Raw genomic sequence first — 26,707 nt, forward strand, 5'->3', positions numbered from 1 at the left:
TCCATCCCTCTACACGTTTACTGCACTTCTTTTGGCCAAGAGATCACTTGATGACCCATATATATATATGAGCCGTGCCAACATAGTGGGTATGCAACCAGCATGGATCCAGACCAGCCTGCGCATCCGCGCAGTCTGGTCTGGATCCATGCTGGTCGCAAAGCCACTATGTTGGTTTTCTCATGGCACGGCTCATATACGTTAACATTTACGTTCGTCAGCCTTTGCATTTTTGTGCCTCCCCTCACATTTGTTTATTCATTATTTTTCTTTTTCTTTGTGTGTGTGGGGGTGGGGGGGGGGGGGGGGAATGGGGGACACTTAGAGCTGCCCTTGTCTGTCCGTCCGTCCGTGTGAATTTGTGTTGTGCATATCTCAAAAATAATTTGACCCAGAGTCATCAAACCTCACAGTATTGTTATTCAGCACAAGAACTATGCGCCTGGCAACTTAATTAGGATCTCACAAAGCCAGACCAGAATTATGGCCCTCGGCTTAGTCAAAAATGTGTATGAAAAGGGCTTAAGTTTGTGTCGCATGTATCTCAAAAAGTATTTGGCCAAGGGTTATGACACATTACATGTGCATTATTCAGCATGTGAAGTTTTGCACCTGTGGTTTTGTTAGAAATATCACTCGGCCACACCAGAGTTATAGCCTTTGAATTAGTAAATTTCCTATATAATCTATTGCTCAAAGTGACATCACTAGGTAAAAATCAATGTCGATTCATTCATATTCTAAGTGTTACCATTGTTATTCTATATGTCGTTATCCTTATTGTATGTTCGATATTCTTATCATGGTAAAAGTCATCATTGTTGTTCAATATCTGACGATTCTATTTACAAAACGTGTCATTCTTATTCTATGTTATGTGATTGTATTTGTACAGCGTCGCTGTGCTATTTATATCGCGGGAAATCGCACATACAATAAAAATATCAAGCTTACAAAAACAATAATGAATATACAACAACAATAACGTCTTTTACAATAAGAATATCGAACATACAATAAGGATAACGACATATAGAATAACAATGGTAACACTTAGAATATGTATGAATCGACATTGAATAACAATATCAAAGATACAATAAGAATAACGAAATATAGAATAACAATAATGACTTTTACCATAAGAATATCGAACATACAATAAGAATAACGACATATACAATAATAATGGTAACACTTAAAGGCGTATGCTAGATAAAATTTTCACGAGGCAGAACTCGCATGACGCACCGATTACGACACCGTTTCCGGTAAAGTTTATTTTCAACGCTTGGTCAAAACTAGTCGAAATGATAGTATGTACGTTTCAGGACACAGAAAACAGCATTCAATTCTTAAAGGCGTACGCAAGATAAAATTTTCACGAGGCAGAAATCGCATGGCTCACCGTTTCCGGTAAAGTTGCATGCTTTTGGATATTCGGACAATCGCTGTGTTTATTTCTAATGCATGATCCAAAACAAATCCAAATAATAGGATGTATGTTTCGGGACAGCGTAATAACGTTTGACTGTCACAGTCCCGTCACGCCCGAGCTTATTGTGCGTATTTATGTAAGGACATCTCCGATGAAGTTTGTTGGGAACGTTTTCTGGTACATGTACATATGAAATGTATTTGTAAAGATAACAGGTCTGATAATGAATTTATGTTGACATTAAAGCATACAATTGTCTCGCTGATATTTTTGAACGTAAGTTTTGAGTTTTTGTTTCTGTCATTGCAGTGTCATAGGCTGAAACCGGTGTCGAGGTAGATATCTCCTCGCACTTTTTCACATATTTCCAAAGATTTTAGTCTCTAAAGTTTAAAATTATGAGTTACATTTGACCCACTTGACGTTTCTTTATGAATACTTGTTTGCAATCGTTTGGAGTCTGACCAGTATTTATGACTACTTTGGATTTATAATGTTTTTTTTTATTTCTCTGCATGAAGATCACAAACCAGTATCATAAAGGGATAATAATTCAAAATGAAAATGTGAAAAATCTAATTCGGTGACCACCCTTTTTCTTTTTATATTTCAAAAGTAAACATTATATTCTGCTATTCTTGCAAGTTTAATCAAATTCCTTTATGTAGATTTGAAAATATTAACTGCTAAAGGAAATATACAGTATTTCATAATTATGATGCTTTTTGGACTTAGAAAACAACAACAACACACAAGTGTCATGCAACTATTTCTTGAATTTCATTAAAATTTCTTTTTGTTTTGAAGGTAAATAATCATGTCTAATGAGATTTGACTAGCAGTTATACTTCATGAATCATTTATTTGATTCCTTGATCTTATATTTTATGGCAGACACGCTCTAGATTTCAACATACACTTGTACCGTGGTCATGCATTATAATCTGAAATAAAATGAAAAGGAAGTCGGTGACACCCATATTTCTTTTTATTTTTAAGTTACATATAGAATGAACTAACAATATATGAAATATGAACAAAATCTGTTATTGGGGAAAAATGGTGAAATTCTAGCATACGCCTTTAATTAGAATATGAATGACATGACATTGAATAACAATATCAAAGATACAATAACAATAACGAAACATAGAATAACAATAATGACTTTTACCATAAGAATATCGAACATACCATAAGAATAACGACATATACAATAACAATAGCAAATTTTAGAATATTAATGACACGACATTGAATAAAAATAACAGACATACAATAATAATAACATACATATATAATTTAGCACCGTTTGACATGCCATACTAGACCATTCCTTTTTGAGGTTAAAACCTGCAGCAAATTGCTGTTTATAGCTCTCTCTGAAAATCTGAAACGGGATGCTATAGATTTTCTGAAAATTTCACAACAAAAAAGGCTTGAAGGTAAAAAACGCTAACAAACACAACGGCCCTTATTCATGACCACTCTGTTACTTTTCCAAAGAAAGTACCGTCTAATTGTCAACTTGTAAAAATATGGAACCTAGCCTGGGAATCCACTGAGTCTGACAATTTCTAACTTTTTTTTCTACCTGCAAATTAAAAAAAGAGATAATATCAGAAACTCGGTGAATGCCAATTAACACTTATTAGCGCAAATTAAGTGGGATCTTTAATGCAAAGATATTAGGTATGGTTGCTTCTGGTAAAGCACGGATATTATCAACGGCTTCCCAGGCTATATGGAACCGTGCTTGATGTTGATCCCCACGCTAAAGATTCCAAAAGGTGCTATTCACCGTTCTGTAATCTATTTTTAGTTACATGACCGAGGTGCTATATCTTCAGTCTGTTAGGTTATTTAGTGGAATTAAGTTTGTAGTTGTATCAATTACTTCAAAAGCATTCCCGAATGGGCACCTCCATTTACTAACTTTAACTTACCTAGTTGTTATTTTCTCATTTATCAAATTGTAAATTGTGATATAAGTAATGTAAATAAGTGATGTATTGTTATACTGATAATTTAGGTTATTTCCCTATGTATTAAGAACAGAGAGAAAGAATGTATGTTGGAAGCTGAAGTTGGGAACCATTTAGTGTTTTAACACATTCATTTCTAAAGTGCAATAAAAACAATTTACTAATCTTGACAAGCAGCCACTTCGTAATAAAGAGTAAGCTATTACCCTGCATATAGCTGCCAAAGATGATACAACGGGTAACCCCTTGTACTCTGATAACCCACAGAGGGCGTTCTAGATACTTGACGATCATACAGTGATGAAAGACAGTCCTAATTGCTTTAAAATCATTTTGGAAAGCTTGCAAATGAGAAAATAAGTATCAGACGTGTTTTCAAAAATAATAGTTTCTAATTGTATTAACAATTATTCCACCTGTTGTTTTTGTCGTTTACAGGGGTGTTTTGATATGGGAAAAAAACGTGCTCAACGCATTTTTCATTATGCGCGTTCCATGACAAAACGTAAACAATGCAATCAACAAATATGCCTGGTTGAGGTCGCTGACTTCAAATCACTTGGCCTTCACCGCTGTGTGTTTAAAACCTTGCTTTGGGTGTAGAATTGTTTCATCTGAGGCAGCCATTCAATTGGTTTGTTCTACCCAGGTGCCCCCCGAGGCCTAAAATAATGTGTTGATGGCCACCATCATGCAAAGAGGAAAATCACATAATCGCCATTTAATCTACAAGATTTAGCTTACCAAAAGGTTCCTTCTAGCGCATATAAAATATTCTTTTTAAGGGATATTGTTTTAGCATAATGTTACAAATGTTTAATAATGCAATGAGAAAAATATGTTTTGTCATTTTTGATGCAAACTTAATTTGATCTATTTAAGAACTAATCTAAGTATTAACAGTTTTATCATAACCCAAAGTTGTTGGGTTTTTTTTAATATAAGCAAGTGCTTTTGGAGCATTTGTCTTGCAGTCTGTATTTCAACTCCGGATATTTTCATTACGCGACTACACCAGCAAGTACCTGCACACTTAACACAAAGAAATTTCGTACATGCATTAAGGATTCGAAAAACAAATCAGGAAGTAAAAAAGTACGCAAAAAGAAATGACTTGCAAATCTGAAACGTTAGAAGCTAAAGCAATTACGTGACCAGGGGCAATTTCATTACGTAATATTTTTTGGCAGGAGTCTATTTTAGATGATGCATATTCATTTCATTAATCTCGATCCTTTACTATAATATACACAATCGAGGAGTTACATGATTTAAACTTTATTATTGTGTCTTCTTGTTCTGTTATTTTACGTAGTTTAATTGCACTATTCAAAGACTGAAATAAAGACTGATTATACGTAAACACATATTGGGCTAGAGGCTATCTGTAATGAATATGCATGAATCCAAGATGGCAGCGCCCTAAATCGGAAATCGGATTCCTTTGACGATACCCTTGTATCCACTACATGCTCAGTCAAGTGTGACATGTTCACCATAAGTGTTCCTTCTCTTGAGAAGGAACAATAATCGTACTGTTGTGACATTACCTCTCCGCTCTCACACAAATATCTATTTTCACAAAACAATATACATAATTCCATCAGCTTGTGTTAATATGGGCTACACAAAAATGGTTATTATGACTCTAAAACAGTTTAAAGGAAATAACGTCAACGCCAGAGGCAGTGCGAGGACATTTCCATGCATTCAAGCTGATCACGTAATATTACATAATAAAACATAATATTGTTGAAAACTTTAATAGACTTGCGTTCATATATATTTTTTCGGACTTTCACAGAATTCAGTAAATGGTGTTACACGAAAACTCATGTACTTTGGCCTACATTAAAGTTTTTTGATAGTTATGTTAATATTTCAATTTTATTTATATGTATGTATGTAAGTATGTATGTATGTATACTGCTTGACGCCCCTTTCGGGTATAACTAGCAGGTGCGCGTCTGTGCAAGAATAAAAGTTAAAAGAATGACAGTAAGATGTCAAAAGGATGATAGTGCAAGATAAAACTGTATTAACAAGAGTAAAATCAGGATAAAAACAGGGTGTAGTCACTTAATAGTAGTGGGATGCGTTAACAGCATATCTGAAATGTTCAGGATCAGGCTGATTAACGATCAGGGGTGGCAGTTGATTCCATAGGGTAACGGTGTATGGAAAGAAAGAGAACTTAAAAACATTAATGTTTGTATGGATCTGCCTAAGGGAGTGGTCGTGCATATGACGTGTTCGTCTCAATGGCTGTACTAGATACGGAGGGATTGGAATAGCTACGTAACCATGAACGATTTTTGTAAAACATGAAAGTCTAGCAATTGTCCGCCTGTCCTCGAGTGTCTGCCAACTGAGATCATTTAACATGTTTGTTACACTATCATAATATGAATATTGACCCTTTACCCACCTGGCAGCTCTTCTTTGCACCATTTCTATTTTATGTATGTTTCTTTGTGTGTGTGGTGACCATACCGTAGAGGCATACTCTAGTTGTGGCCTAACTAGAGTCTTGTAGGAGGTTTCTTTAATATTTTGGTTTTTGACCGGGAGGTTTCAGCGTAGGAAACCCAGTGATTTGTTTGCATTGTTTGTGATTCTGTCTACATGTGTGTTCCAGGACAGATCATTTGCTATATCTACCCCTAGATACTTTGCACTGGAGACCACTTCCGGGACTTGACCGTGTAAAATGTGGTCCTGCTGTAGTGTGACGCAGTCTTGTTCTTTAGAGATTGTGAGGTAAACTGCGGTGTCATCTGCAAATAACCTGACTTGTGATTGTAAGGACTGAGGTAGATCATTTATGTATAACAGGAATAAGAGAGGGCCAAGGACTGAGCCTTGAGGGACAACTGATGTGACAGGTACTTCGTCGGATTTCATTGGACAGACGTGCATATGCGCTTGCACAAGGTCAATGTCAACATTATTAAAATTAGAAGAAAACAATAGTGTCTACTCCTATACTTTTGTTCAAACTATAAAGAGACGATATGAAATATTTTCAGAAAGCCAGAACTGCATTTTACGGTTTATTTTCCTACCTATATCAAATTATAAGTGGCAGGGTGGTCTTATGCGTTGGTCTAATGTAGATTTTCATGCCCCCGGTGTCGAAGACCCGGGAGGCAATTTAGTGTTAAAACTGATCGTCTCTCCGTCTGTCACACTTCTTTGCAAAACACAACTCCTAAAGTTTTCATCAAATTGAAATGAAACTTGGTATACTTCATCATCGTGAAGTGAACTTTCGTTTACTGTCAGGATTTGATGTCCGATTACATTTCTAATGTTATGGCGCTTTCTGGACTTTGAAATACTACAACTACATCAGCTTTGTATACAGGTTCCATCTAAATGAAATGAAACTTTCTACACATCATCAACATGAAGTGGACATTTGCATATATTATGCGCAATGTGAGAATACGGAAAGTCCTAGAATTGCCCTGCGCATTTTAAAAAAATTCCATTTGGAATTTTGAAAACGCGCAGGTCAATTCTAGAATAGTCCGTGAGCATTTTTAGACTTCGGACAAAGTGATCTAAAGATTAAAATCGTCAATTGATAGTAACTGTGGTTTCGGAGCTGTGAAATTCATCTGACATCGTTGTTATCATTGAACCAGTATCGACTACGCCGGTTGTATGCTTTCCTTCTATTGCACTGTCTCCGATGCTATTATTTCCCACTATTCTGTGATAAAGGTTGTTTTCTTGGAGCTTTCTTGTTTTCCATTGTATCCTTTCTACACCCTCTCCCTATATAGACACCTTTGACTTTAAAGAACTCGTCCTATCTTCATTCTCATTGTTCCTCTGTATATTTTTTTTTCATTACCTCTGTTGTGCCGTCCATATTCTTTGTCCTTTGCTGTTCTAGCGTTATCCTTACCTTCACTGTTGGAGTATGTTCTCTTTCATATTCATAATCACTATAGCTTCTTCCTTCAAATTGTTCTCTTCTATCTCTAGCCTACTATCTCTGTAATCCCTATGATATCTTTCTCTTTATCCAAGTAAGCTCTTCTATCAGTTCTTCTATCTCTCGGACCGTAGCTTCTTCTGTCTCTATTCCTTCTATCCATCATTATTATTTTTGTATTTAGTCGCAGATAGGAATATATACTGTTACGTAAGAGTTTTTTGCAGATTGTTATGTGAAATGATCATTTTAGTCTTAAAATCTGTGTCACCTTTATCACAAATCTATTTTTGAACTGTTCAGAATATCAACAAGGTATTCATAATTGTCTGTAGACTATTTGTTTTTTTGTTCTCTTCAAAAACTGCATTGCTTAGTATAATGTGCAGAGCATTTTGCTTTCATTTGAAATTGAACATTTTTTGTATGATAAGGACATGAGAATTATTTGTGTTGAATTATATTATGTAGATCTATGACTATTGATGCAAGGAAGCAGCTATATTGAATTTTACTCTTGATTATTAAAACTATGTTTTAAAACATGTGGATGTATGTAAAAGTATTATATACATTGTTTAATTGAAAAAATGTATTGTCTAAATACTACTCTTTGAATGACCATTAGCATAGAGATAATTGCATTTTTAATACTCCTGACGCGATGCATTTTGTTAACAGAATTATTCTAAATAAAACAACCAAAACATTAAAGGATTTACACATCCACTATTTGCTCTACGACATTGACAAGACATTTCGACAATAGCTTGTTTTTTGATATATGTTTTGGTAGAAGAGTTTGATCATGATTTTCTGAACTATAACGTGGGTATTTCTTCGTCGAATTGGAATAAAAAAACATATACAAAGTAGGAAAAGACCAAAGCTACTATGTGTACACAATTTAGCTGTGTATGTACAAATTGTACCGTTTAAATAAACCTGACGTTTTAATAGCAGATGCTATTTATGGAGGTATGGACTTTTTTTGTATTTTGAAATGTCACAACTATATCAAACAAAGCCTAACAGTGCAAATTTTCGGCATGATTATTTCCAAGCTCAGTTGTGCATGTCGTGCAGTGATTTTCAGCAGAGGTATGGTCCTTTATTTTTCCAATTTTATGATGTTTTGGCAACTTTTCCAACACCATTGGCCAGATTAAACCTTAAAGAAGGTATAAGAGCTAAGCCTAGTGTTCCTGATGATTAATTTTCAGAAGAGTTATGCCCCTTGATTTGTCGTATTGTGCAATGTTTACTCTTCTTGCCGTGTACAATTGTCCTGAATGTCACCAAACCTCGCGAGTGATCAGTGTGAAGCGTAGTTGTACATATATTATCGACATGTTCCAGTATAATGATTTTCAAAGGAGTTTAGACCATTTATTTGTCGAATTCTATGTTGTTTGTCCTAATTGTGTATGTCGTTGGAATGTTATGGTTCAGTGATTTTCATTCTATGTTGTTTGTGCTACTTCCTCTATGTCACTGGTTGAAATTCCACCAAACTTTACAAGTGTGATCAGTGCCAAGCCTAATTGTGTATGTCGTTGGAATGTTATGGTTCAGTGATTTTCAGATTCTATGTTGTTTGTGCTACTTCCTCTATGTCACTGGTTGAAATTCCACCAAACTTTACAAGTGTGATCAGTGCCAAGCGTAATTGTGTATGTCGTTGGAATGTTATGACTCAGTGATTTTCATAGGAGTTATGCCTTTACTTGTGGCTATTTACAATGTCTGCATTAAGTGATAGCCGGGAGACATACATTTTTTCGTGAAAAAATCTCTAGTCTACCTATTGACATTAATTAAGAATTAAGAAAGTATATATGTAAAGTTTTGACGTGATCTTGAATAACGATTTCAAGCATGTGCATTTGTTCTCTTTTTCCTCTTCCACGGAAGTGGAATGTGTTCCGGTCGTCTTAACCGGTGCTGAAGGGCGCTCATTCGAATCACATGACTTTCACCTCTTGTCACTTTCCAGCTTTTATTGTGCACATATACCAAAGATACCCCTCTCAGACTCGGATATGAACCTGTATAGAGCCGCCGACCAGCAAGCTTATTCGGGATTGGATAATTAGAAATAATTATTAACCCCGTAGGAGTTTCAAACCGGGGTTTCAGATCAGATAGACCGTAACAACGGAGACTTCAAAACTTTTTTCTGAATCAGTTGGTATGCTGATAATTGGAGCAAACACACGGATTCTGTCAACAATTTAAGATATATCATTTTATTGTATTGTTTAATATAGAAATGTACACATGATTTAAAAAAGACAAAAAAACATCTTATAACATAAACAACAAGATTTCTCAATGGATCATTCACAAGAAATACTTTACAAAAAAAACTCATTTTCTGGCTTATTTCGTAAAAACTAGTTTTCAAAATGCATTCTAAGCAGAACCATTCTTTGTATTTTTCTACTGGCAGGGTGATTAGTAATTGCAAGGCTTTGTTCGTTCTATCTAACCCATCGTTCTGGTTATGAATACCACGTGACATAAATATTCTGCATGTTCATTAAATGGTGCTATTTATAGCTTTACTAAGACGCTATATGCTGGTAATATGCAAATTAACCAACCCTGCATTATGTAGGATATATATACACCCTTCGAACTGCAGAATTTGTTAATGTTTAATTAATCGAAATGGGATTATATTTTTCACACATACTGCCACAACTTTTAGCAGCCTCGTTCCTTAGCACTCTTTTTGCATCTCCTATCTCACTGAAGCGCTTCCGCTGGAAAGAAGCTCTCCTGCGTCTGAAGGTAGAACTTTTCTTCTCTAGTTTTACATCCGGCGGAAGACATGGCCGCAACTTCAATAACGTCCTTTACACTTTTGTTTGAAGTTTTTGCGGACACTTCGAATACATCACAGCGGTCGATTAATTTTTGCAGTTTTTACTCCCTGAAATTATAGAGCACATGTCAGAGCTTAAGCAGTTGATCAAAAACGCCTTTTGTCAAACTCGATTTCAGCCGGACTGTGTGATAGTTCGAGTGTGAGTAACAGTACTGTAGATTAAACGCACATTTACCTACATTCTTTGTTTTATATTCCGGCTTCACATAACGTTGAGTTCAAAACAGCAGGGTGCAGATATGACAAGGAGGTGCAAAAAAGTAAATTCATGAAGGTATTATAAAGACATTCATTGTGAACTGATAAAGCTCTCTTCGTCGACATGATTAATGATCTTATATGTTTTGCTGCAGAATTTTCCCTGCTCGCCTTTCTACAAATTTATGTACTAATTTACCTGTTCGTATGAGACAAAGTTGGGATCTTTTTTCTTTAATTTCTCTGTGGAGTTGTTTTCTCTGAGATCTTTCTGACAGCCAACCAGTATAATTGGCTGATTTGGGCAGTTCTCGCGGATTTCAGGATACCACTGAAGAAATGTCAAAGGTTGAAATCGGTAAAACATCTTTCAATTATTGTTTGCAAAACTAACACCATTTTTATTTTCAGAATTATTTTAATTCTGCGATGTCGGTCTTAACTGGACTTTATACCAGTACTAATTTTGTTCTATGCAAGTAGGTGATAACTTCCCTGAAAAACATAAAACGTCTTCAGATATACTGTCAAATCGCCACGGAGACCATTCGCCTCTACCGGAACCTAAACATTGACGGCTTTGTGTCCCATGGACCGAGCTAACTAGTTTGGCCTCTTCAGCTGAGAGAACAAGCTTTACAGCTGTGTTGCTGCAGCTAAAATAGACTTGGAGTGACTATGGCAGTCAATAAATAACATATTTCCTTTTCGCATGTGCAATGTAAAGCGTAAATGAAAAAATTGGCAGCTCCGATAAGCCCATTTCATTTCATTCGGTTTGTAAACGGATATATAAAATTTCTAGAACCTTAACATTATTATGTTGATATTTATTTCAATTTAAGTGCAGTTAGACAACTAAACAAAAGCACGTATTTTATCGACCTTCGTCAAATTAAGCATAGTGAACCAAATATGGCAACTTACCTTTGTTACGACTCTTTCTAGAGACTGTGGGACACCGACAGAATAGCACAATAGAATGATGTCGGCGTCGTTATATGATATTGGACGGACACGGCTGTATTCGTCTTTCCCTGCAAAACAAAATGAAGTTTCTATATCAACTTTTTCGTATTTAAGCAAGAGTAACGCGCGCTCTGTGGTCTAAAATAAATTGTAAATAAAAGGTAAAGGACAGTGATTAAAGAGTTGTGTTTAGGCAATATTAATTGAGCCGTGCCATGGGAAAACCAACATAGTGGCTTTGCGACCAGCATGGATCCAGACCAGCCTGTGCATCTGCGCAGTCTGGTCAGGATCCATGCTGTTCACTAACAGTTTCTCCAATTCCAATAGAATTAAAAGCGAACAGCATGGAGCCTGACCAGACTGCGCGGATGCGCAGGCTGGTCTGGATCCATGCTGGTCGCACACCCACAAAGTTGGTTTTGTCATGGCACGGCTCAATTTATAGTTCAGTGAGTAGCAGTTGTTAGTTGTGGTAATATATAGAAAATCAATGATAAAAATTGATTATTTTTTGTTACCTCGTAGACATTGATCTGTGTTATAAAGTGTAACAGTGGTGATCTGCATCATTAAAGCCACATATATGTGAACAGAGGGTCTTTAGTCCTTATATGATCTGAAATTACCGGTCGTATTATTTTGTATTCGTGAGGGTGGTATTACTGCCTTTAGGACACAATATTTTGGCACGGTACAAGATGCACGTGCTTCTGTTACGTCAATTATAATTCCTTCTACTTTAAACACACATTATCCCAAGTTAAATAATCTGTTCTACTACGCTTAGAACTATTAAGCTTAGTGAAAGTTTCATATTTAAAGCTACTCTTTCATAGAATTTTGGTATAAATGTGTTCGTTTATTTTTTTTGTATACGTGTTCTTTTTATTGTTGATTTTGTGTGTTCGTACCTTCGGACTCCTCATATAAATTATATGGTTTAAGACTTGTGCCGAAGAATAACTTGAGTGTACATGACCCGTATTCATTAATGTTCACATTCTGAAACATTGACTTTTAAGAACGACAGACTTTCAATTTGCCATAACTTTGTTTATATATCAAATTTGTACAAATGAAATATTGCTGAGTTATCTGTAAATGCAGAAAACATGTTCATGCAAAGTTTCATTAGAATCTGTATTTATTTATCAATGAAACAGCAAATTTTAAAGCCTAAATCTAAATTTCAGGCTTAAAACCTTGACGGATACAGGCCCAGACCAGCATCAATATGCTAGGTTGGTTTGTGAATCCCTATCGGGCTTGGACACCAACCAATCCTTTGGGATTCTGCAGATGTTATAACACGAAAAATCATGCGTTATCCCTACGCGGATATTTTGTGTCAAACAGTGACTGTATTGAAATATAGTTACTTCGAATAATGATTGCATTCGGATATTTCTATGTCAAAGAGTGATTGTATTAGTGTATTTCTATATCAAACAATGAATGTGTTATGATTATATTTATGATATAAACAGTGGAATATATTAATGTATTTCTATGTCAAACTGTAAGAGTATTTTTGATATTCTATGTCAAACAGTGAGTGAATTAGGATAATTCTATGTCAAACAGTGAGTGTATCAGTGTTTTTCATTATCAAACAGTGAGTGTAAAAGTGTTTTTCTTTATCAAACAGTGAGTATATTAGTGTTTTTCATTATGAAACAGTGAGTGAATTAATGTATTTCATTATCAAACAGTGAGTGTATTGGGATACTTTTATATCAAACAATGAGTGCATTGGGGTATTTTTATGTCAAACAGGTAGTTTAAGTCTGTCTGTCAAGGTATTTTTTATGTCAAACAAAGAGTCTGCCAGAATATTTTAATGCCAAGCAGTGGACTTATAAGATGCTAAAAATAGTTTCTCCATCTGTGAATGATAAGCTGTAAACATTGATCAGAAGTCGATTGATTATCTACTTTATTGTTCAGAAATGTCTGTCGATTCTAGGTTTTACGGTGAGAAATCTCATGAAATTAATTTGAGTCTGTTAATATTTACGGACGTGCGCTATTGGCAATTTCAGATTTTTGTTATTTACAAATACATGCTAAAGATATGATTTTATTGCATGTTCGTGAGAATTACACAAATATTCTATCACTTTGGCAAAGAAGTGATATTTTGAAAATGTGTGTGCGGGAGTAGGCTAAGTATGGAAATCGGCATCTTAAACCTTGCTACTGGTTGGAATCCCGGTAGGAACGGGTTTTTTATTGAGCAATATTCATTCTTTACTTAATGTTCTGAGAGTTTTTACTTTGACAAAAAAATTAGTCAATAAATTAAATACACATGGAACTTATTATTTTTGCTGCCTAAAGACAAAATGAACAACTTTTGGATTCTAAAAGACAAATCTCGCATCAGACGATCTACGTGGTTTTATAGGATTAAGAGAAATTCAGCGAATCTGCCAAAATACTTAAACATTGAAGTAAATTTGTTTTCCAAACTGACATATGGTTTTGATAATAAGTCATGTAACAGGTTTGCTAGCAGAGATTTTCAGAATTATGTTGTTTAAATTGTTCATGCTGCCGCTGTGTTTATTAATGTTCCCTAACCTGGTAATCAGCATTGTTATCAACAGCCCTTGGCCTGAAACCCTGCATTTTTATTGAATACCACGGGTAGGTACCAATCATAACAATTAATTAAAAGCGCTCGGTCTGGTACCCAGCACTGTATTATTGTTAAAAGTCCTCGGCTTGTTATCCATGTAGTGTTGTTATTAATAGCGCCCGGCCTGGAACCCAGCATTGTTATTAATAGCTCCAGGCCTAGTGGTATTATTCACCATGTAGATGTGAGAGGTCAGTATCCATTTGAATGCCGAGTGGCAAGCAATTGAGCTACAGGTGGCATTATTCACCACGTAGATGTGAGAGGCCAGTCTCCATTTGAATGCCGAGTGGCAAGCAATTGAGCTACAGGTTGTATTATTCACCACGTAGATGTGAGAGGCCAGTCTCCATTTGAATGCCGAGTGGCAAGCAATTGAGCTACAGGTTGTATTATTCACCACGTAGATGTGAGAGGCCAGTCTCTATTTGAATATCGAGTGGCAAACAATTGAGCTACAGGTGGCATTATTCACCACGTAGATGTGAGAGATGAGTATTCATTTGAATGCCGAGTGGCAAGCAATTGAGCTACAGGTGGCATTATTCACCACGTAGATGTGAGAGATGAGTATTCATTTGAATGCCGAGTGGCAAGCAATTGAGCTACAGGTGGCATTATTCACCACGTAGATGTGAGAGGCCAGTCTCCATTTGAATGCCGAGTGGCAAGCAGTTGAGCTACAGGTTGTATTATTCACCACGTAGATGTGAGAGGTTAGTATCCATTTGAATGCCGAGTGGCAAGCAATTGAGCTACAGGTTGTATTATTCACCACGTAGATGTGAGAGGTAAATACCCATAACCCTATCATGAATGCCGAGTGGCATGCAATGGAGCTATGAGCGATTTATGGTATCAATCGCTTCAGTGTTATGAGAAAAGCCAGTATCCTTTTAAATGCCAAATGCCAACCAATGGAACTACTGGTGGTATCAATCGCCACGAGGGTATGAGAAAAGTAAATTTGCCTTTTCATGCTGAGTGCCAAGCAACTGAGCCCCTGGTACCACTTTTTAAAAGAAGATTTATAAGAGGAAACCAAGAGTTTTGTTGGAGCCTCGGTTAAAATGACAGTGTATATATACGCCTTAGAATCATTCAGATCATTAAAAAAACACACAAAAAGGCTAAATATAATCAGAAACAAAGAAATATATGACTGACAGTTGCCGCGGCAACGTCTTTAATCTTTAATCTTCCAAATCATAAATACCCGCTCTAGTAATATAGTTTTATTGTAGAGATTACTGTGGGAGGTTAATAGGTCGACATTTATACATTTTATTTTTGAAACGTTATCTGTATTTTAGAGCTGCTTAGATAAGAGTTTTTTATGAACATGTTTCCTTCTTATACATGCTTATCAGTTTTAGATTTAAATGGTTATAATGCAAAAACGTGATGATGAGTCATGCGAAAAGTTTTGCGGTTAATTTTCTTCACATCTTTACTAAAAGTACAAGCATTAGGCATTTATATTTGTATTCCTCATCATAACATTAAACCTTCAATTTATTTATTACTTCGCGCATATTTTCTGGCAGTTGAAGGAGTATTATGTAAATTTCGTGCAACTAATGTTCTTCGATGCACGTATGGTTTCGTGATAAAAGATTTAGGAAAATTTGGCAATTGCAGTTTATAAATACATGAGGGTTTTCTTGCCTTATGATACCATTTCATCCCCCTACGGGATTTTTCATATTGCAATACAATGTTTATAGTTTTAAACCAAGTGGGTAGTTTCTATTTTTAAATTTCGTAGTTTAATTTACTTCGAAATATGTTGTTAATTGTAATTAACGTGTTATTTGGAAATGTCGCAATAAAATTCGATTCTTTTTTGTTCAGACTGAAAGATGTATTTTTAACATACAAACAGAAATTGGACTTTATGTATATTAACATTTAGCCTGCTGGCGGCAAGTGGTTCTGCTTTTGCGACCAGTACAGATCATGATCAGCCTGCATATTAGTGCAGTCTGATCGTGATCTGCACTGTTCGCTATTCAGCCAGTATCTTTTTGATAAGCAGCCAGTATCTTTTTGATAAGCACCCCTTTAACAGTTAATGGCACTGTCCAAAGTGTATGATGGAACAGTCCATTAGGTGAGGATTAAAATTTCGAACAGACACCGACCAGTACGTCATGTTCTACAAACTTCCGCTCACTTGAAGAAAAGAAAAAAAATTTGAGAGTCAAAAAATATCTGAGAGTCATGTTATTGTATTTGTGGTGTTTGACCAAAGTCTGAATTGTAATAATCTGAAGATGGAAATACTACCAAAATGTCAAACATACATATCTAATGTGGAGTCAGCGAGAACTGGTTCTGGAACTAAAGGATTTTGTTCATAAAAGCGAAACAATATGAGTCCGCCATTATGCATGTAGTTCGGATTTTTAGTGGCTGCATACCTGAAAATGCAGGCTACAGACTAGTTAATACTCCATCATTTCCTGTGTAAATAATTAATCATTTCTAAGGAGAGAAGCGCAATAAAATTAAAATTAAAGCTGATCAAAGAATTTTAAGTATGCCAATAAAACACTCACGAATTTATGTGCTGTAACAAATAAGTAACTACTTGCACATGGAAAGCAGGCTATATTACGCTTAAGAGGGATTCAAGTTAAAAAGTGTTTCCGGTTTTGCAGTGTTTGGGGTATTTTCAAATCAAAGCAACTGATTCAAACAGCAGAGAGTAAGTGGATTATCTCCGCTCCTGGAGGACTCATTTAAGCCTGGAAATACACCACAATACCAAAAGGTCTGAAATGGACAAAAATCATAAATTGGTACTACTTAATTACATCAGTATTTTTCGAACTACCGAGACAGCTTTAGTAATACCTACTTTTACATCATATTTTGATCCGATCCAAACTGTGTACTAGTATTTAGTGTTTCCATAAATTAATTCACCAAAATGTTGAGTTAACTTCTTTTTATCTTCAAAAACACAATTTAATAGAAGTTTAAAATCTGATAAATCTCGAGGTGTGTCACTTTAGATACCCCGATCTTTAAAGACTACGAGAATGACTTCTATTTTGTAAATCGTAAAGATTATGCCATTCTCAGAAAGCAGTCAAAATTGAGCTCAGAAGCTGGCATTTTGAGACTGGTTTCCAAATTCATCCACATTATAACCTTTAACTCTGGTCTGTAAAAAGCCCATATTTTATGATTTTAATCTTCGTTACCGCCCAGGTAAAATGTGATTTAAACGATTCAGCAATTAAAATGTTTGGAATAGGCGCTTCTAGTCTCACATGTGAATAAAGTCGGTCAGTTCTACAGAAAAGTACTTTTGAAACAGAAACAAAAACTTATATTTTACGATTTACAAAAACGAGAAAATAAATTCATGTCTAAGTGCTTCCAACTGTTAAGATATGAAGCAAAACTGAATTTTATAAAAATGCTTGCATTTGTTAGATATTTAAAACAGAATGCAGAAGAAATGCCTTGAAGAAAATCTCAAGTATTTCATATGAAACTGTACGAAGGTCTTTGTTCAAATGTTATAAATGTTTAGATGGGATTATGAATTCAATTAAAAGCATATCGTTGTTAAGTATGTAGATGAAGATGTGCATTTCAGTGATTTGTTTTTTCTTCAAATTCTCATATGACGTCATGCACTCTCTTTATTTACGAAATGATTTGGGAGTTTATGCTATCAAACCTGTACCCTTATTTTGATCTAACTACCAGTTTGTCACTGTATATATATAATTGGATTTTAGTTATCACACTCCACCCAGTTATGCTTGCTCATACTTTCGCATGAGATAGTATAGCATGTGCATGAAAAAGTATATATGCGTATTAGTAAGTATCTTGCGCATTAGTAAGTATATCTTGTGTATGAGAAAGTATATCGTATACCTTGTGTATGGGATAGTATATCTTGCGGATTACAGGGTATATCTTGTATATTAGATAGCATATCTTGCGCATTAGTAAGTACAATGTATATCTTGTGGATAAGAGGGTTTATCTTGCGCATCAGATAGTATATCTTAATATCCTGTGTATGAGATAGTATGTCTTGCGCATTAGATAGTATATTTTAATATCCTGTGTATGAGTATATCTTGCCCATTAGATAGTGTATGTTGCGCACGAGATAGTATATCTTGCGCATTGCGCATAAGTAAGTATATCTTGAGCATTAGATAGTAAATCTTGCGCATTAGTTAGTATATCTTGCGCATGAGAAAGTATATCTTGCGCATTACTTAACTCCTCAAATTAATGGTTTGTAAAATAATTCTAAGGTACCACCTACCTGAGGTGTCCCATAATGACAGCTTGATTGTGTACGTGTCTGTCACATTGTAAACTGTTGTATATGTATCGAATCCAGTCGGCGTATAATCCTGAAAGAAAGAAACATATATAGGTTGTAATTGTAAAGACCGATTTTCTTTCTATCGAGTAACGCAACCACTTTCATTTAGTTAGCTCTACCAAGCAGTGTCGGCGGACCATACACGTTTTAGCGCCATTCTAGGAATGCAACTTTACCCTTGGTCAGTTTCAAAACTGTGATCAGAAATAGATATCACCAGCCAGTGTTCAATGTTATCAAATAAAATTTTTGGAGCCAGTCTAAACCGTTAGTTCCTGCTTGACTTGTTCATCCTGGGTTCCGTTCTGAAACTGACCAATGACGAGAGTACTTGTAGGACTGGTTTTATAATTTTGTGGCTAGGATTCGACGTTATGAAACTGAGTTTGGAAACCAGTGTCAACCCCCCCCCCCCCCCCCCCAAAAAAAAAAAAAAAAAAACACACACAAAAAACACGCCTTGCCATAGGTTAATCTTAATACTGGTAATCAACCAATGGGATGCCAGTAGAGTTTTGAGATTCGACTGAAGTTTAGTGATATTTTCCGATTTGGTGTGATAAACATTTTATCACACTTATATAAATCACTGAATCTGTATTCATTCCAAGAAAATGTGGAGAATAAACGGTTCTGCAAGGATAACTTGAAACATAAATAAAATGCTGATTTGAAATGAGTGTCGGACATAATGTTTGAATTTATTTCTACTGATGGTCCGTGTATTTCTCGAACAGCTGCAGATGTATTTATTTTGGACAACTCTTTAAATTTTACCCGGACTAATTGGCTAAACACACCCGAATGACGTCAGCGGGAAAATCATAAAAAATTTGATTTAGAATCGACAATGATTCAAAAAGTAACTGTTCCACACTTAATAACCTGGTGAGCTCAAATGAGAGCCTGTTCGGCCTTTGATGTTCGCACACCTGCCTTCCGTGCCTATATCATCAAAACAACCACACAGACTCTTTGGCTAATGACTAGATTTATATTTCTGTTCCTTGTTAACTAATCGGACCGACGTGAGTGTTGGGCACCACGATCCTAAAATTTCTACATCGAATAGGTCATTCATATATAACATTATATCATTTAAAAGGCATTAAGCAGTTATGTTATGTTTAATCCTATCATTTGCGATTTGTTTGAAAAATTAATTATGTAGCATACATTATTAAAACTTCTGTAAGGTTGTTCCACTATAATGTAATTTTTATTGACCTTTCCTCTATTTCTTTACTATAGTAAGGCATGTACAGAACTCTTTAGGAAGACTTCCCGGTTTACGGAGGTTTGGGAACGTGTGTTCTACTGTTTACTCGGATTTTCTAAAAATCAATAGTATAATGAGGTTTCGGCGCTAAACCACAAGTTAAATTTTATCCGGTTTTAGTACTTTTTACCTATAAACATTTTTACCTTAAATGGAGAAAAGCTGCAACAACCATTAAAGGTCCCCAAAATGTTTTTTCTTTTCGTCTTCTTGATTAATCCCGTGTTTAATGACTCGTGTTAACAAAGATCTCCTGTCCCGAAATGTTTTTTTTTCTTCAGATTTAAACTCTCTTTCAAACACGATCTTTATAGAACAGTTTTGAATGTCCACGTGGGATAGGTTAACTATGGCGTGAATATAGTAAAGGTGTTTCTATGGCACTATTGGGTCAGGATCTCCACCAACTTTTCTCCACCGTCTCCAACTGTTAATCAATATTTTATTTTACATTTTACTGTGACTGTTGCGGTAGGTGAAGGAGATGGTGGTGTGTCCAGATTTCAAGTGTCCATGTCCGAAATTTTAGAATTTTGTTTAAAAGAACTAAATGATTCCCAATTCGGCGACATGCACTTTTTGCGCCGATTGTCGAGAAGGTAAAAAATAACATTCTTAAAATGCGTTTGATAATTCAAGTAGCTGTTTATCTGTACAGAAGGTTAACTGAAAAAAAATCAAAACATAGTAAACATAACGCCATCATACATCAGCCGACATTTTTGGCGCGAAATTACTAGAATATCAGCAGAAGATGATACTGATATTCTCAATTTATATTATTGCGACTACTTGCGGCATTTATTAATTCAAAAGCGTTATAAAACACTTCAGTTAAGATATTTCCGAGAGAATCAGAAACATGTCTAGACATACTGTTTTATAAGCTACGGTTTCTGTGAAACAAAACAAAGCGGGAAAAAAAACCTGCAAACTTTGAGATTTTACTTGTCGTTATCTAAGATAAATTATCAAGGCGAGATTGGTTGAGATTCCCCCCGGTGTACGTTTATTACTATTTTCACAAAAGAGATGCCAACGTGTTTTGTTGCTGTTGCTTTTTACACAAATATTGCCTTGTACTTTTGTGCCAACGAAACTTTCGACGTTTTAAAACACAATTTACACGATTTTTGCATTCATTAGAATTGACAGAATCGGGAGTTTGCGTAAAGGTCCAACAATGAATAGTCTAAAGTTTAGTTCTAAAAATGTGGCACATGAAAAGGGGAAGACTGTATATAGGAAGAAGATCAAAATACCTTACAAAAATGAATTGTTGATAACACTTGCAGCCATTTAACAAATTTAAGGGATACCAATTTCTGCTTGTAAGGTTTGTATTGCTCGAAAGAACCACTTGTCTGGTGATAACGTTAATGCTTTCATTAACTAATAAACTATTTAAAACTTCTAAAACGGAATATCTTATTTAATTAATCCCTAACAAGATTCGAAGCCATTTGTCTGACTTGAACACCTGATTACAGTCCGTTCATTTTACATGAGTTTAGTGTGATTTTTCTGCTATGTTATCGAACTCGCGACCTTTTGGTCTGGTACGCTAGAACTTCTGACTGTTAGTCGGATGCTACACTTTTTTACGCATCTTCGTAGCTATCATACATTTTGTATCGGTCTACAAACACGTATTTTCATCGAGGCAAGACAACCTTTCGTAATCTTAGAGCGTTATAACAACTCGATTTTTTACAGTATCTGCAAAATCGTTTTGGAAATGGTCTTTGAACTCTTCGGGGGATAAAGATATAAATCAGGTGGGCTTATCATGAAATGATTAAAACATGATTTATATTCGTTCCATCCCGGAGATTTAGGAGAATTAAGTGCCAGACATGGATTAAAGGAACTCAGAGGCTAATAAGCCACTCGAAGCAGTAAACAATGTTTATTTAAGTCGAAGAAACTGTTTGTAGAACTGAAATCCTATGTCAGTTGCCAGAGTACATTAATTTACTACAGTAAAGTTCCGCTATTAAGACCACTTGCATGGAGGACTGGCAAAAAGTGTATGAATGACCGTAATATCTTCTACCAGCCTAAATTGGTTCCCAAGTAAACAGGTGTCCACTATGCAGTTAGTATGTGCTTGTTCAGGTAATATACAGTAAAACCTGTGTTAAAGACAACCTGTAAATATATTCATACCACTTCGACTAAAAGCAACTAAAATCACTTCCCATTTAAACATTAGATATTGACATTCTGAAAATTAAGGTAACCTTTTTTCTTTCTGAGTTTAATGTCTGTAAACTATCTTTACATGTATTATAGCTTTTAGATTTTTTTTGCTAGGGAATTACATGACTTAACGGTATTCAGTATATGTATAAGACACAATTAAGTTACTATCATTTTGGCGGTTGAATTTGTTAAGTGTTTCAATAGGTATAAAAATAGTCCATCGCACACATCTTCTGACGATGATATTTGAAACACTTTAAAAGTAAAGGGCATATTTGTAAATAAGAAGACAGGAATTTCAACGGATTTCCTTTTGCATGATGGCTTAGAATCATGATTAAAAATCAAAGGCACAAAAGTGTACATGAAGGTTGTGATTGATGACATTGAAAACTTGTTTACAGTCGGAACTTGATATGAAAACCATCTTTAGAGGGCTGTAATTCTGGCTTTACTCAGAGTCTGAAATGCAACAAAAAAGTAATTTAAGGAAAGATAGAAATCTTTTTGTTCAGATGGACTTTAATAAGAAATGATATTTTATACACAGTTATACTTTTACTTAATACTAAATGTCAAATTCTAAATTCAATACTTAATGCTAATACCAAAAGCGTTTTCTAAAATGTTTCATGCTAATTACCAAACGGTGAAAATGCTAATAGTAAAATGATGAATGATGAATGCTAATTGCCAAATTTTTATGATGAATGCTTATTAACAAATGATGAATGCTAATTGCCAAATTTTTATGATGAATGCTTTTTGACAAATGAATGCTAATTGCCAAATTTTTATGATGAATGCTAATTGACAAATGATGAATGACGAATGCTAATTGACAAATGATGAATGCTAATTGACAAATGATGAATGCTAATTGCCAGCTGCTTTAACTAAAATGCGTTGAAGATCAATATCTCTTAAATCTATAAATGTAACTTTCAACTTTTTGGGAAATATATGCTAGTAATGGTCTTTCACCTCTCAATAGACCCAAGAGCATGGACCGAAATAGTTCAAATATGTTGCTCTAGCCAGCAACCACTATGTCGAGGTATTTTTAAATAGTAAATTTTCTCTTGTTTATAATTTTGTACAACATGTTGTATGTCATGTCACGCATCCCTTAGAGCTTGAAAAAAGTCAACAACTGAAAAACAATCGTACCATTACTACGTCACTGATAGCCTACACGTATCGGTGCCAGATAATAGTGACTGGTCCGTGCTGTTATTCAGGCTTTTTCTGAATGCAGTAGTGCGACAGGAACTAATAAATTTGACAATATCTATTTTATAAACAACATTATTTTGTTTGGAAATCTCTATCTCTTTTTTTTATTCCATTTACATGTTCTTTTATGAACGCCCGGAATGAACTTGGGTTCACAAAACAGCCTAGACTATACACCGTGCTAAATGCCGTTTGCATACATTCATATTTTATAGATCTATAAAGAAAACAAGCAACACTACTTATCTGTTCAAAAGATAATATATATAAGCTACTACAAGTTAAAAGTTTCGTATAGTCTGAATCATATACAGTTATATTTTATTGTGAATCACTTAGGATTCTAAACTCCTAACACAATATTACGTCCCCTCATCGGTACAGTAGACACTACTGTTACGTATAAACTGGACTGAAATTCAGTCGACTTCTATCTCATTTTTTAATTGTTTTTTAATTTTGTTGTACAAAGTTCTCATTTCAGTAATCATACAGTCGTGCTTATTTTACTCTTTTTCTGTCGTTATGGCGAGCACCTGTAAAATTATTTAAAAAGTATTCTGAGTACAGTTAAAGAATTTGACGGATCGTTTACAGCAAAGCAGATTGAATACTTGCATTATATGTTATGCGTTTAACGATTGCAGCATACATGCCAAGTAGATCTACCACGGTCACGTGATTTGCGCGGACAATTACGCTAGTTTTCTCGATGTAATACCAGACTGAACTAACTACATTTAGCAATTAACAGTACCTATATAAGTCGCTATTTTACCAAAAGCATTTAGCAATCAGCAACTGACATTGAGTTATAACATTTGGCAATTAGCGCGGTGGACCAACCTTCCATAGTAATGATGCCGAAATATGTTAAACTTGGCTCTTTTGTCCAAAAAATAGAAACCCTTATCCGACAACGCTCCGAATCCGAACTTTTTTGTTCTATCCAAGTGTTGAGGTATATATTATTTCATGTTATATATGGTACAACATTCACTGATTTATAGGTTTTTAAGGATGAGCATAATCTTGATTTTACAAAAACTTTTATGTTTAGCTACTTTAAAATTCGTCTGCACCAAAGATACTATGTGATGTAATGAGCTTATAGGTTTTAAAGGAGAAGGATAATCTTTAAGCTAGATTGTAGATGATCTTTAAGTGGTTGTTTTATTTATTTAAAGACAGACAGACCTATTCCTTTTCTATATAAATTGTATATAAAACGTATTATAGTTCTAAAGGAAAAGTGTAACATAAGCCGTGAAGGATAACATATGAGCCGTGCCATGAGAAAATCAACATAGTGAGTTTGCGACCAGCAAGGATCCAGACCAGCCTGCGCATCCGCGCAGTCTGGTCAGGATCCATGCTGTTCGCTAACGGTTTCTCTAATTGCAATAGGCTTTGATAGCGAACAGCATGGATCCTGACCAGACTGCGCGGATGCGCAGGCTGGTCTGGATCCTTGCTGGTCGCAAACCCACTATGTTGATTTTCTCATGGCACGGCTCATATGGAAAGCGAACTACTGATTTCGAATCACTTGTCTCTCACCGATGTGACTTCGAAACTATACTAAGGATGAAGAATTCTGCCATGTGAGGAACCAGTTCATATGCGGAATGCCCGTGGTTCTATCCTGGTGAAATAATCCCCAGAGAGGCACCTTATATCTTCCTCTAGCTGGAATTTCACGTATGTCCGTGTGACTTTAAATCCAACAAAAACAAATGGGATTTTATATTTCTTTAAAGCAGCATGCCTGCAGATTTGGCTAAAATAATCTTTCTTTCAAATTGAAGTTTGATCATATTATGTACATTTGAATATCAATTTTTGTTTCTAACATATTTTAAAAGTTCCAAATCAAGAAAAAAAGATGACCGCGTCGGGAATCGAACCCCAGACCGATATCTAAGATATCGAAAAAAATATTTTTTTTTGTTGTCGAACGATCTGGAGCATGCTGCTTTAAACTAGTTAAACATGCGCTAATAGCCAGCTTCAGATAAAAGCCAGTATTATAAAACCTGTCTATAAAGACCACTGTTTTTCTCTTCCCACTTGACCATGAAATATGAAAAAATAACTGTATTGGGAGACCACGTACCTGTCAACAAAGACCATTTTTTCATTTCCCAAGGGTGATCTTTGCAGACAGGTTTGACAGTTGTTATTAGTTTCAATTTAAAATATTTGACAAAAACAAACGATAGTATGTAAATTAACTTACATGAAGAAAATTTCCACTTATGTAACTTTTGATGAGGGAAGTTTTCCCACATGCACAATCTCCAACCAAAACCAGTTTAGATCTAACAATCGTGGGGCCATTTCCGGTCATAACGTTTAACGGGGGAGTCGAATCCGGGGTTTTCAGCTCACCCATAATTTGTTATCGTCTTTCCTTATAGTGTTATAACCAAACAATCTTCTCCTTAGCTTTTTTCAGTCCCTTCGGTAAAAAAAAAAACAAAACAGTTCTTAGTTTAACAGATCAGAAAATATACAAAAAGAGTTCTTTGTGTTATAGTCCAATAGGAACGTATGATTTATATATTAGCACTTATATTTCCCATGTTTTCTGTGTCGTTAGCAAGTTTCACGCAATTCCACAAACTTGAAATATGATCAATATTCGTTGTTTAAGTGATTCCGAACGAATTCCCTGGTGTAATATCAATGTAAAATTATTATCTACCTGTATCTACAGCTTTGTACAGCTTCTGGATAGAGTGTCAATTTTTTTCTCTCAAAAAGTAACACAAAATTTTACAAGTTATTTATTGAAACACTCCTGGGGCAATTTAACAAAGTGTCAAATTTACCCACTTCCTTTCCTTATATTTTATTTACGTAGTATTTGTATAAATGTTTGTTTACTTATAATTTTTCTTTTGAATAACAAAGAGAAATATCAGTTACACATCTCTGTGCGTAAGCCTACAAATATAAACACTAAACTTTGATATTCAGCCAGCTTTTTATAATTTATTTTCTTGGGAAGTTTGCATCACGTGACTATATTTCTCAGATTATACAAAGCTTATAAAATTCACGAAGCTGCATTCCAGCCGAGGCTGCCAGCGTTCAAGAACATTTTTACTACCATCGGATAATATACAAATCCAAGTGGGGATAAGATTTGGTTGTAACTATTTAATATATATAAAGCCGATAAAACGTATTTATGTATATTTTAAATACATACAATCCAGAGGAAATGCTTCAATCCCGTCAGTCTACACTAAATCGGTTTAGAGTGACCGGACATGTCGTCAGACCGGACCCATGATCGAAGCAATGTTTATTTCAGAAAAAAAAAGCTGAAAAAGTAGCGCTTCGAAACAAAAGTATTTCAAGTTTATGTAACCATAATTGTCGTTATCAGCACGTTGAAATTAATTTCACACACAGGGGTAGCTGTCTTGGCTGTTATTTTACTTGTCCATACACTCGTACATTCTATTCAAAACGAGTTCAAATAAATAAAACAAAAAACTTCTTGCTGGTTTAACATAAACAGAATTTTGTAATGCTTT

The 26,707-nt window shown here is 35.1% G+C and overlaps 1 protein-coding gene across 2 annotated transcripts in view; it reads right to left on the reverse strand.

The window, feature by feature from the left end:
- The window catches only part of LOC123532080 (ras-like GTP-binding protein RHO), a 34,860-nt gene extending 8,711 nt beyond the window's left edge, over positions 1 to 26,149 (reverse strand). The window contains exons 1-3 of one of the 2 annotated variants that reach the window (XM_053518800.1): positions 25,867 to 26,149; positions 25,399 to 25,620; positions 18,377 to 18,467 (exon numbers count right to left, since the gene is read on the reverse strand). In XM_053518800.1, coding sequence (XP_053374775.1) covers positions 18,377 to 18,467; positions 25,399 to 25,554 — 247 coding nt within the window. In that variant the 5' untranslated portion in view covers positions 25,555 to 25,620; positions 25,867 to 26,149. Of the gene's footprint in view, positions 1 to 18,376; positions 18,468 to 25,398 lie in introns of both variants that reach the window. The other variant, XM_045313436.2, reaches the window with a different exon arrangement.
- Positions 26,150 to 26,707: the final 558 nt, after the last annotated feature.

The sequence above is a fragment of the Mercenaria mercenaria genome, chromosome 11 (assembly GCF_021730395.1).
Source record: "Mercenaria mercenaria strain notata chromosome 11, MADL_Memer_1, whole genome shotgun sequence".
Lineage (NCBI taxonomy): Eukaryota > Metazoa > Mollusca > Bivalvia > Venerida > Veneridae > Mercenaria > Mercenaria mercenaria.